The sequence below is a fragment of the Notolepis coatsorum genome, assembly GCF_963971535.1.
Source record: "Notolepis coatsorum genome assembly, contig: SCAFFOLD_792, whole genome shotgun sequence".
NCBI lineage: Eukaryota > Metazoa > Chordata > Actinopteri > Aulopiformes > Paralepididae > Notolepis > Notolepis coatsorum.
The window spans coordinates 3425-16149 of NW_028171040.1; the positions used below are offsets into that span (position 1 = coordinate 3425).

A 12725-nucleotide genomic window follows, 5' to 3' on the forward strand; every position below is an offset into this window, starting at 1 on the left:
TATTATTATTATTATTATTATTATTATTATTATTATTATTATTATTATTATTATTATTATTATTATTATTATTATTTCTCCCCTCCACGCAGGATCTTTATACCGACGGTCGGACCGCAGCACCGGGACCAGCACCGGGACCAGCACCGGGACCAGCAGCACCGGGACCAGCAGCGGGACCAGCAGCATCGGGACCCGCACCGGGACCGCAGCACCGGGACCGCAGCACCGGGACCAGCAGCATGATGTCCTACCTGAAACCAGGCCCGTACCACGGCATGAGCGGCCTGGGTCTGCACGGCGGCTCCATGGACCTGCTCCACCCCTCCGTGGGCTATCCCGGTACGGAGTCCAAACACACCCTATCTATATTATTCATTAACATATTTCCCCACATTATGACAGTTGGCGTGGCTATAATAAAGGCTCACCACACACGTCAGTGATGTCATTTCATAATATATTGTACTTATTTCAAAGTTCAAGATTCAAGATTGTTTATTGTCATATGCAGCACACAGTTAAACAGACAGTTTGCCATACAATGAAAATCTTACTTTTGCTAAGTTCCACATAGATTCTGCACACACACAGTACATTTAGCAGAGTACATTTTACTCAAACTGAGTACATTTTACTCAAACTGAGTACATTACATTTTACTCAAACTGAGTACATTTTACTCAATCTGAGTACATTTTACTCAAACTGAGTACATTTTACTCAAACTGAGTACATTTTACTCGATCTGAGTACATTTTACTCGATCTGAGTACATTTTACTCAAACTGAGTACATTTTACTCAAACTGAGTACATTTTACTCAAACTGAGTACTCAAACTGAGTACATTTTACTAGGGATGCTCGATATTGGCTTTTTTACCGATACCGATATTCCGATATTGTCCAACTCTTAATTTCCGATACCGATATCAACCGATATCAACCGATACCGATATATGCAGGGTTTCCCCGTCCAAAAAACTGAATAATTTCAGGTAACTAATAATTTCACTGGATATATATATATAACAAATATTGTTATTGTTTTTTTTTGTTTTTAAACCGATACCGATATTTTCCGATATCACATTTTACTGCCGATATCGCCGATAATATCAGTCGGCCGATAATATCGGACATCCCTACATTTTACTCAAACTGAGTACATTTTACTCAAACTGAGTACATTTTACTCGATCTGAGTACATTTTACTCAAACGGAGTACATTTTACTCAAACTGAGTACTCAAACTGAGTACATTTTACTCAAACTGAGTACATTTTACTCAAACTGAGTACATTTTACTCAAACTGAGTACATTACATTTTACTCAAACTGAGTACATTTTACTCAAACTGAGTACATTTTACTCAAACTGAGTACATTTTACTCGATCTGAGTACATTTTACTCTATCTGAGTACATTTTACTCAAACTGAGTACAAACTGAGTACATTTGACTCAAACTGAGTACATTTTACTCGATCTGAGTACATTTTACTCAAACGGAGTACATTTTACTCAAACTGAGTACATTTTACTCAAACGGAGTACATTTTACTCAAACTGAGTACTCAAACTGAGTACATTTGACTCAAACTGAGTACATTTTACTCAAACTGAGTACATTACATTTTACTCAAACTGAGTACATTTTACTCTATCTGAGTACATTTTACTCAAACTGAGTACATTTTACTCAAACTGAGTACATTTTACTCGATCTGAGTACATTTTACTCAAACTGAGTACATTTTACTCAAACTGAGTACATTTTACTCGATCTGAGTACATTTTACTCAAACTGAGTACATTTTACTCGATCTGAGTACATTTTACTCAAACTGAGTACATTTTACTCAAACTGAGTACATTTTCAACTGAGTACATTTTACTCAAACTGAGTACATTACATTTTACTCAAACTGAGTACATTTTACTCTATCTGAGTACATTTTACTCAAACTGAGTACATTTTACTCAAACTGAGTACATTTTACTCGATCTGAGTACATTTTACTCAAACTGAGTGCATTTACTCAAACTGAGTACATTTGACTCAAACTGAGTACATTTGACTCAAACTGAGTACATTTTACTCAAACTGAGTACATTTTACTCGATCTGAGTACATTTGACTCGATCTGAGTACATTTGACTCGATCTGAGTACATTTTACTCAAACTGAGTACATTTTACTCAGACAGAGTACATTTTACTTTGAGTAAAATTTACTCTGCGAAATTTACTGTGTACCTGCATATAATCCTTTTTACATATCTGTAGATACTATATATATATCTGTACATATCACTTACTTACTTACTATACGCTGTTGGCCAGTATGACTTACTCATATAGTGTCTTTATTGTATCACTGTATTATTAATACTACAACTCTGTACATACATCTGATTAGCACTATTACTCAGTACTAATTTATATATTTTATACATGGTTTAATCACCTGTACATTGTATATAATACTGTTGCACTTTATACTGCTGCCATTTGCACTCCATGTTGGGATGCCAAACTTATTTTCGTTGTACTGTATACTTGTGCTGCATGATGACAATATTTGAATCTAATCTAATCTTCACTGTTGGGGAGCTATATAGGGAAACGTTGTCATATAATATTGACTTTGAAACTCTTAAAACGTGACACGTGTTATCAAGAAGAAGAAGAAGAAGCGAGCTATATCAAACATAAATCGATACATGTATGTCATAAATGTATAGATGTAGCAGTACTGACTATCTGTATGTCATGTATGTCATATATGTCTATATGAATTGAAAATGGGGGACCCTGATGGAAACAAGACAAACGTCTTTCTCAGGTCTGCATCCCCTTAACAATTGTATGTATTGAGTCGTACTGTATTGTACCCATTCTGCAATCTGTTAAATAAAGTTTTCATTCATTCATTCATTCATACACATTTAGGATGTTGCGTGGGTTTAAAACGATTTATAAAAAGAACCACAATATATGAATTGAAAACGGGGGACCCTGATGTAAACAAGACGAAAGTCTTTCTCTGGTCTGCATCCCCTTAACAATTGTGTGTGTATTGAGCCGTACTGTATTGTATACCATTCTGCAAATAAAGTTTTCATTCATTCATTCATTCCTCCAGGGAATCCACGCAAGCAGCGGAGAGAGAGGACCACGTTCACCCGGACGCAGCTTGACATCCTGGAGTCCCTGTTCTCCAAGACGCGCTACCCCGACATCTTCATGCGGGAGGAGGTGGCGCTGAAGATCAATCTACCGGAGTCCAGAGTCCAGGTTCGTCGAGTTTCAAAACCCATTCCAAGCGGCTGGGAGGGTCGGGAGTCGGTTATATTATAGTTATAGTTACGGCTTACGGGGACGTGTCGTGTCGTGTGTCCGTATTATCACGCGTCTCTCTCTACTTGTTCGAGAATAAATAGCGCGGCTTACTGAAATTTGTGCGCAAAATGCACACAGCTATTATCATAAAAGGAGATAGAATTGACCTGAAGAACTACCTTTTGAACGGCTTGAGCCCCTCTTTTGAAATGGGCGTGAGGGTCTTTACATACCCGTGCTTCAGTGGCCCTCTCACGGGCTTTACTGCAATTATGGTCGCTCCCTCTAGAGTTTCTGTCCGCTTGTGTGACTCCACCTCCCCGGGTCCCCGGAGTAAGAGAGAGAGAGGCCATGTGGGTAGAGAAACGGGTGGTAACACACAGGGTTTGATTGATTGATTGATTGATTGATTGATTGATTGATTGATTGATTGATTGATTGAAAACTTTATTTAACAGATTGCAGAATGGGTACAATACAGTACGGCTCAATACACACAATTGTTAAGAGAGATGCAGACCAGAGAAAGACTTTCGTCTTGTTTACATCATCAGGGTCCCCCATTTTCAATTCATCATAACATATAGGACATACATCATACATGACATACATCTATACATTTATGACATACCAGATTTACAAATACAGTACTGTTTGTGATACAAAAAGAGTCTAAAAAAAGAGAGTATATACATTTGTAACAAGTGTAGCTGGGCCTGTAGTATATCCTTGTATAGGCCCTGTTGTTATTGTTTTTTTTTTATTGATCTTTTTCCCCCTCCATTTTCCTCCGATTTTCTCCCATCCCAATGTTAGTCGTATGCCAATTCCCAGTCCCTTCCTGGTCGCTGCGCACTTACCCCCCACAGTCAGATCATCTGGGAGAGTGGAGGCTACCACGTGCTTCCTCCGACACACGTCCAGCCAATCACCGCTTCTTTTCACCTGGCAGCGCGGATCCTCCCTGAGAGGGCGTAGCGTGTGGGAGGATCACACTATCCCCCTCACGTCCAATCCGCGCTTAGCAGGCGCCCCGACCGAACTGTAGGAGTCGCTGTTTACAACGACCCGGACCCACCCCGCCAGCTTCTCCCACCCTCTAATACTGCCAATTGTATTAGTGCAGACGGCCAGCCAAGCTGGTGACAACCCCGGAGCTGTGAGCTGGATTCGAACAGGCGAATCCAGCTCACAGCTCCGGGGTTGGTGACGAACGCAATCTCCGCTCGGCCACCTAACCGCCGCCCCGTTGTTATTGTAAGTGGAAATCATTGTCATCATTTATTATGATGAACTGAAAATGGGGGACCCTGATGTAAACAAGACGAAAGTCTTTCTCTGGTCTGCATCCCCTTAACAATTGCGTGTATTGAGCTGTACTTTCCTTTACCCATTCTGCAATCTGTTAATAAAGTTATCAATCAAACCTGGGGATCCCCCTCACTCACCGTAGTGTTGCTGTGTCAGGCAAAGCTTTCAGAACATATGGGACATTTTAAACATTTTAAAATGTATTTTTATTTCAAACCTTTTTTCAACTGGCCGGAGACACTGATCTGATCACGTCTCACCCTGATTTACACGCATGCATGCGACGACAAGTTCACAAAACAAAGACTGGGTTTATCAGCAGGTTCATGCATTATATAGACACAATAATAAGAATAAACAATAAAGATCAGCTAAGACGGTTACAAGTCGACACACGGTGGGGATCATACTTTTAATAACCCTTTCACTGCCACACGACAGAAGGTTAACCCATACTATCACACACAACCGACGGTCGTAAAGGGTTAACCTTCTGCCGTGTGGCAGTGAAAGGGTTATTAAATGCAGCAAGAGAAAGAAGAACCTTCAGCTTCAGAGTCAGTCGGAGGGCATTCCAGGTGTTGGAAGTATCAAGGAAAAAGCAGGATTTCCCTAGTTCAGAGCAAACTTAAATCAAATTAAATAGTCTCTATGCCAACATTAAAACCCTTTTTTTTAATTGTACTGTTCCATCATAATCCCTGCTATAGCTTGGTTCAGTCACTGCAGTCCTCTACGGGTAATGTGAATATAATAATAATAATAATAATAATAATAATAATAATAATAATAATAATAATAATAATAATAATGATAATAATAATAATACATTTGATTTGTATACACCTTTCATACAAGAATTGCAGCTCCAAAGTGATAAAAAAAATACATATAGGTATAAAATTAGCACATAATTGGATCAAGAGCAATGCATAAAGTGTTATGGTTTGAAATCGACCCCAACAGCACGGCACAGACAGGTATTTCAGAGTTAGCCAAACACTAGGGCGTATTTATTACAGAATCAAAAAAGAGCCGAATAACAAATCAGAATTAACAAAAAGGAGAATGCTTTCGGCAGAGTTGGCTGCGGCTCTGCAGATCCTCCCGGTTTAGAGGTGGGGAATCGGCGTAGGCGCCACTACCTCTGCGGCTCTGCAGATACTCCCGGATCCAACTCGGGGAGGAAACGGAGAGAGAGAGAGTGGTCACTAATCAATCCAACTGTACACAGAGGCAGTGCAGTTCAGTCCTCCTTAGCTGAGTCCAGTATAAATCACAAGTGACTTGATCTTCGGTGTACCAACACACAAGTTAGCAGAGTCCAGTACAAAACAAAAACGGTATTTCTTCAGTGTTATCCAAACACACAAAAAACAGATAATCCAAAAGGTTTGTTTCCAAAAACTCACCAAAGCGCAAACGCGTAAAGCGGGCAACAAGGCACAGCTCCAACGGATGATCGAGATATACTCCAGCGGCGACTTCCAAAGACGTCCTGGAGAAAAAGTAGACGAGGCACAACAACGGGGGGGAACAGGCAATAGCAGTAGTAATCCAAAACGACCCGACCACGATTGATAGAAGGCCCGAGTATATGAAGCCTCTGGAGCGCTAATTACAAACTACAACAGGTGCGAGATGGAAATTGGTAATCGCTCCTGAAGCGTGTGGCGGGGAATGGACCAATCATCACAGTACCTTGAAGAAGCGTGTGGCGGGGAATGGGCCAATCCTCACATAAAGTGCAGACATAATATAAAATAAGTGTAAAACGAGCACAAAATTGGCAAATCAAGAGCAATGCATAAAGTGCAGACACTTTATCAATTTTTTTTTGTTTCATATGAGTGCATGCTTACCAACTGTTCGCCTGTTTTACTGCAACACTACTATCACCGACATCTAAGAAGGGAGACCCCCCCCCCCCTTGAACGGCCCTTCTAAGGTTTCTCTCCTCCACATTGCCTGTGGTGCATTTTTTCCTATTGCTAGGTTTTAGTGAGTTTTTCCTTACCTCCGCGTGGGGTACGTCTGGGAGTGTTGCATTTATTTAAATTTTTTTGGACTTTCTGGTGTTTTTGTTTTGTTCTTGACTTACTGTGATGTTTCTTCTTGACCTGTTTAAAGAAGACGTGTCGTCCGGCCCCATGGGGACGTTAACCCTTTCACTGCCACACGACAGAAGGTTATAGCCCTTTACTATCACACAACCGACGGCGATTCTCCGTCATTAGCATCATTAGCATCGCCGTCGGTCGTGTGATAGTAAAGGGCTATAACCTTCTGTATCGTCACGGTGAAAGGGTTAACCGGCTGTCGTGGTGTGGCAGTGAAAGGGTTAACGTGTGTCGTCGGGCCTCACACATACATTTGATTTGGATTTGATTTGATAAAATAACTATAAAAAACGAGCACAAAATAGCAGCAAAAAGAGACAAGGTGACCCCTATATGTGTGTGAAGATGACCCCTGTGTGGAGATGAATGAATGAATGAATGAAAACTTTATTTAACAGATTGCAGAATGGGTACAATACAGTACGGCTCAATACATACAATTGTTAAGGGGATGCAGACCTGAGAAAGACGTTTGTCTTGTTTCCATCAGGGTCCCCCATTTTCAATTCATATAGACATATATGACATACATGACATACAGATAGTCAGTACTGCTACATCTATACATTTATGACATACCAGATTTGCAAATACAGTACTGTTTGTGATACAGAAGGAGTCAAGAAAAGGGAGTATATACATTTGACGTAGAAACTGTACATTGGAGGAGGTTGGGTGGGGGGGGTTGGGTACATTGGGATATTGACAACCATACTGGGTAATTTACATTGGAGGTGGTTGGGGGGGGGGGGGGGGGGGGGGGGGGGGGGGGGGGGGGCGGGGGCACACTGTATAAACAAGTAACACTGTACATTGAGGGGGGGGGGGAGGAGACACTGTACAAACAAACACAATTGTACATTGAACTATTGACAAAACCATACTAGGTAAATGACTGTACATTGGAGGGGGTTGGGTTAGGATATTTACAGGGGCCAGTGTTGAATTGCAGTCTCCCGTAGGTGTCCCTTGAGAGAGGTTTTGAAAGTGGGTAGTGATCCACATTCCTTTACAGCTTTGGGTAGGGCGTTCCACATTGATGTGGCATAATTGCGAAACGTGTTTAGTCCCTTATTTGAGCCGAATCTGGGTTTAACATGATTTGTGGAGCTCCCTCTGGTGTTGTGATCGTGGTATTCACTGACCTTTGGGAAGTATTTTGACATGTACATGGGTACCTTGGTCGTGTAGTGTATCTTGTAGACCAGGCCCATTGCAAGTTGTTGTACTCTGTCGTCTACTCTAAGCCATCCTAGGTTGTCGAAGTGGGCAGGGGTGAGGTGGGTTCTAGGAGTAAGGTCAAGCAGTAGTCTGACCAGTTTGTTTTGAGATGTTTGTAATTTTGTTTTTAGCGCCTTTGAGGTGCTTTGGTACCATGAGGTGCAAGCATAGTCGTAGTACCCCTGAATGAGTGCTCCTGCCAGAGTCTTCAGGGTGTTCTTGTTTACCAGAGAGGAGATCCGGTACAAGAATCGAGTTCGTTGGTTGACTTTTTTTATTACATTGGATGCCATTTTGTCACAGGAGAGATTAGCCTCTAGGATGGAACCCAGGTAGGTAATTTCATCTTTCCTTGTGACAATATTGTCACCCACTGTAACTGAGAAGCCGTCGGTCTTGCTGAGTTTGTTATTTGAACCGAAGAGAATGGACTCTGTTTTGCCCATGTGTAATGATAGTTTGTTATCAGCGAGCCAGGTGCAGATTCTGCCTAGTTCCGAGCTGAGGGTTTTTTCAACCTGTAACTTGTTCTTGTCAGAGACCAGCAGGGCTGAGTCGTCCGCAAACAGGAACAAGTTGCAGTCACAAGCTGACGACATGTCATTTGCATAAATTAGGAACAGTAGCGGTCCTAGTATGCTTCCTTGTGGAACACCACAGATGACCCCCCAGTGACCCCTGTGTGACCCCCCTGTCGCCCCCCCCAGGTGTGGTTTAAGAACCGGAGGGCCAAGTGCCGGCAGCAGCAGCAGCAGAGCGGCGGCGGCTCCAAGGTCCGGCCGGTCAAGAAGAAGTCGTCGTCCCCGACGCGGGAGAGCCCGGGGGGAGGGGGGGGGTCCGAGAGCAGCAGCGGTCAGTTCACCCCCCCGCCGGCCGTGTCCAGCGCCTCCTCCTCCTCCTCCTCCTCCTCCTCCTCGTCCTCCTCCACCTCCTCCACCACGGGCCACGGCGGCGCCCCCCACCACCACCACGGCCTGCAGGGCGGAGGCGGGGGGGCCCCCCCCTCCTCGGCCCCCATCTGGAGCCCGGCGCCCATCTCGCCGGCGGCGCCACCGACCCCCGACCCCGCGGCTCCTCCCCCCCCGCCCTCCTCCTCCTCCTCCGCCTCCTGCATGCAGCGCTCCTCCTCCTCCTCCGCCCCCTCCTACCCCGTCTCCTACGGGGGGCAGCCGGGCTACGGCCACCAGGGTTACCCGCCCGGCTCGGCCTCGGCGGCAGGGGGCCCCTACTTCGGCGGGGTGGAGTGCGGTGGCTCCTACCTGGCCCCCCCCATGCACTCGCACCACCACGGGCACCACCACCACCCGCACCACCAGCTCAGCCCCATGGCGGCGGGGGGGGTCGTCTCCATGCCCGGGCACCCGCACCACCACATAGGCCAGACGTCGGGGCACCACCCGCACCACCCGCACCACCCGCATCACCACCACCAGGCGTACGGGGCCCCCGGCCTGGCCTTCAGCAACGCCCCCCCCCCGGAGTGCCTGGATTACAAAGAACAGACGGCGGCCTCTTCCTCCTCCTCCTCCTCATCATCATCGTGGAAGCTCAACTTCAACACCTCCGAGTGCTTGGACTACAAAGACCAGGCCGCCTGGCGCTTCCAGGTGTTGTGACTTTCCAGCTGACGCCCCCCCCCCCCCCCCCCTGTCCGACCCCCAGCCGCGCCCAAACACCCACCCTGTCCGACCCCCAGCCGCGCCCAAACACCCACCCTGTCCGCCCCCCAGCCGCGCCCCAAACACCCACCCTGTCCGCCCCCCAGCCGCGCCCCAAACACCCACCCTGTCCGCCCCCCAGCCGCGCCCCAAACACCCACCCTGTCCGCCCCCCAGCCGCGCCCCAAACACCCACCCTGTCCGCCCCCCAGCCGCGCCCCAAACACCCACCCTGTCCGCCCCCCAGCCGCGCCCAAACACCCACCCTGTCCGCCCCCCAGCCGCGCCCCAAACACCCACCCTGTCCGCCCCCCAGCCGCGCCCCAAACACCCACCCTGTCCGCCCCAGTTGCCCCAAACACCCACCCACCTCAACCCCACCTCAACCCCACCTCAACCCCACCTCAACCCCACCTCTACCCCACCTCAACCCCACCTCAACCCCACCTCTACCCCACCTCAACCCCACCTCAACCCCACCTCTACCCCACCTCAACCCCACCTCAACCCCACCTCTACCCCACCTCAACCCCACCTCAACCCCACCCATCCACCCACATCAACCCCACACCTCAACCCCACCTCAACCCCACCTCAACCCCACCTCAACCCCACCTCAACCCCACCTCAACCCCACCCATCCACCCACCTCAACCCCACCCATCCACCCACCTCAACCCCACCTCAACCCCACCTCTACCCCACCTCAACCCCACCTCTACCCCACCTCAACCCCACCTCTACCCCACCTCAACCCCACCTCAACCCCACCTCTACCCCACCTCAACCCCACCTCAACCCCACCTCAACCCCACCTCTACCCCACCTCAACCCCACCTCTACCCCACCTCAACCCCACCTCTACCCCACCTCAACCCCACCTCAACCCCACCTCAACCCCACCCATCCACCCACCTCAACCCCACCCATCCACCCACCTCAACCCCACCTCAACCCCACCTCTACCCCACCTCAACCCCACCTCAACCCCACCCATCCACCCACATCAACCCCACCTCAACCCCACCTCTACCCCACCTCAACCCCACCTCAACCCCACCTCAACCCCACCTCAACCCCACCTCAACCCCACCTCAACCCCACCTCAACCCCACCCATCCACCCACATCAACCCCACACCTCAACCCCACCTCAACCCCACCTCTACCCCACCTCAACCCCACCTCAACCCCACCTCAACCCCACCTCAACCCCACCCATCCACCCACCTCAACCCCACCCATCCACCCACCTCAACCCCACCTCAACCCCACCTCTACCCCACCTCAACCCCACCTCTACCCCACCTCAACCCCACCTCAACCCCACCTCTACCCCACCTCAACCCCACCTCAACCCCACCTCTACCCCACCTCAACCCCACCTCAACCCCACCTCAACCCCACCCATCCACCCACCTCAACCCCACCCATCCACCCACCTCAACCCCACCTCAACCCCACCCACCTCAACCCCACCTCAACCCCACCTCTACCCCACCTCAACCCCACCTCAACCCCACCTCAACCCCACCCATCCACCCACATCAACCCCACCTCAACCCCACCTCTACCCCACCTCAACCCCACCTCAACCCCACCTCAACCCCACCTCAACCCCACCTCAACCCCACCCATCCACCCACCTCAACCCCACCTCAACCCCACCCACCTCAACCCCACCCATCCACCCACCTCAACCCCACCTCAACCCCACCTCAACCCCACCCATCCACCCACCTCAACCCCACCTCAACCCCACCCACCTCAACCCCACCCATCCACCCACCTCAACCCCACCTCAACCCCACCCATCCACCCACATCAACCCCACACCTCAACCCCACCTCAACCCCACCCACTCAACCCCACCCACCCACCCACCTCACCTTTTCAAAGAAGTATTCTCTTTTTCTTTTGGGTTTGTCTGAAGAGTCTAAACTAATAGTAGCGAGATGTTTTAAGTTTATTTGTTGATGAGTTGAAATGACGCACACAGATTCTAGAAGAGAGCCTGAACCAGACGTTCTCCAGGCGAGTTAAAGGAAGTTTGAATGGGATATTTTTCTATACTCACAAACTCTGACAGACTGGTGAAATAGGACACTCTGAAGGCCCCCCCCCCCCCCCCCCCCCCCATACAAGAAGGTACATTTCAGTGGCTCATGGATCCTTGTCTCCGACCGGCATTTCAAATAATCTGGGATTAGAATATTGATTGGGCTGTTTTATTTCCTTTTCTTAAAAAGATATGATGCTGCTATGATTTTCAGTTTGCTGATTTTCATTTATATCAATTCCGACTTGAATATTGTTTAAAAAAAAACAAAAACAAAAAAAGCCTGTTGTCCAAACCGTGTTGTATTTTGTATTTGGGAGATTTTAATTGCAGCACTTGTTTATAAGGTCAAAGATTTTTGCTATTGTTCTTAACAGAGGAAAATGTGAATTAGACACGCGATGTCAGTATTCCATTGAAATTTGAAATGTACATTTGTGTCTTTATAATAAAGATTGGTTATAAAAACACAAGTATTCTAAGCTAACGTTATTGCTCTTCTGTTTTACCCAGGTCATTATGGGTGCATCTGAAAAGGCATACTGCATACTGTTTAGTGTGGATTCTGAGGGGAGTAAGCAAACAGCACCCTTGTGAAAATGTATCATTGTACTTTCAAAAAGTATCACGGTATTTCCCTTTTTTTTATCAACTTTTTCTCCCATTTTCAATTGTTCTCCCATCCCAATTTCGTATCGTCCAATTCTACCCTCCCCTGTCTCGAACGCTGTTAGGCCATGCCTCCCACTGGTCGGCTGCAGTGTGGACGAAGCCTTGCATCACGTGTCCCCTCCGGTACTCGAGGAGGCAGCCGTCGCATCTTTTCACCTGCACAGCGCGATCTCTCAGCGGCGAGGGTCTGCGTGGGAGGCGCACCAACCGACCTGTAGGAGTCGCTGTCCACAACGTCCGATCCCCACCCACCAGCTTCCCACCCCTAACACTGCCAATTGTGTTAGTATGAACGACCAGCCAAGCTGGTAGCAACGCAGAGAGCTGGGCTCGAACCC

The 12725-nt window shown here is 47.6% G+C and overlaps 1 protein-coding gene across 1 annotated transcript; it reads left to right on the top strand.

Moving 5' to 3' along the window:
* Positions 1–231: 231 nt before the first annotated feature.
* On the top strand, positions 232–9615 carry LOC311248357 (homeobox protein OTX1 B-like; the record flags this gene model as incomplete). The annotated part of the gene is made up of 3 exons (XM_084339252.1): positions 232–342; positions 3151–3302; positions 8707–9615. Exons 1-3 carry the CDS (start codon positions 243–245, stop codon positions 9613–9615), a joined length of 1161 nt encoding a protein of 386 aa, XP_084195378.1. The 5' UTR covers positions 232–242.
* Between the last annotated feature and the right edge of the window lie 3110 nt (positions 9616–12725).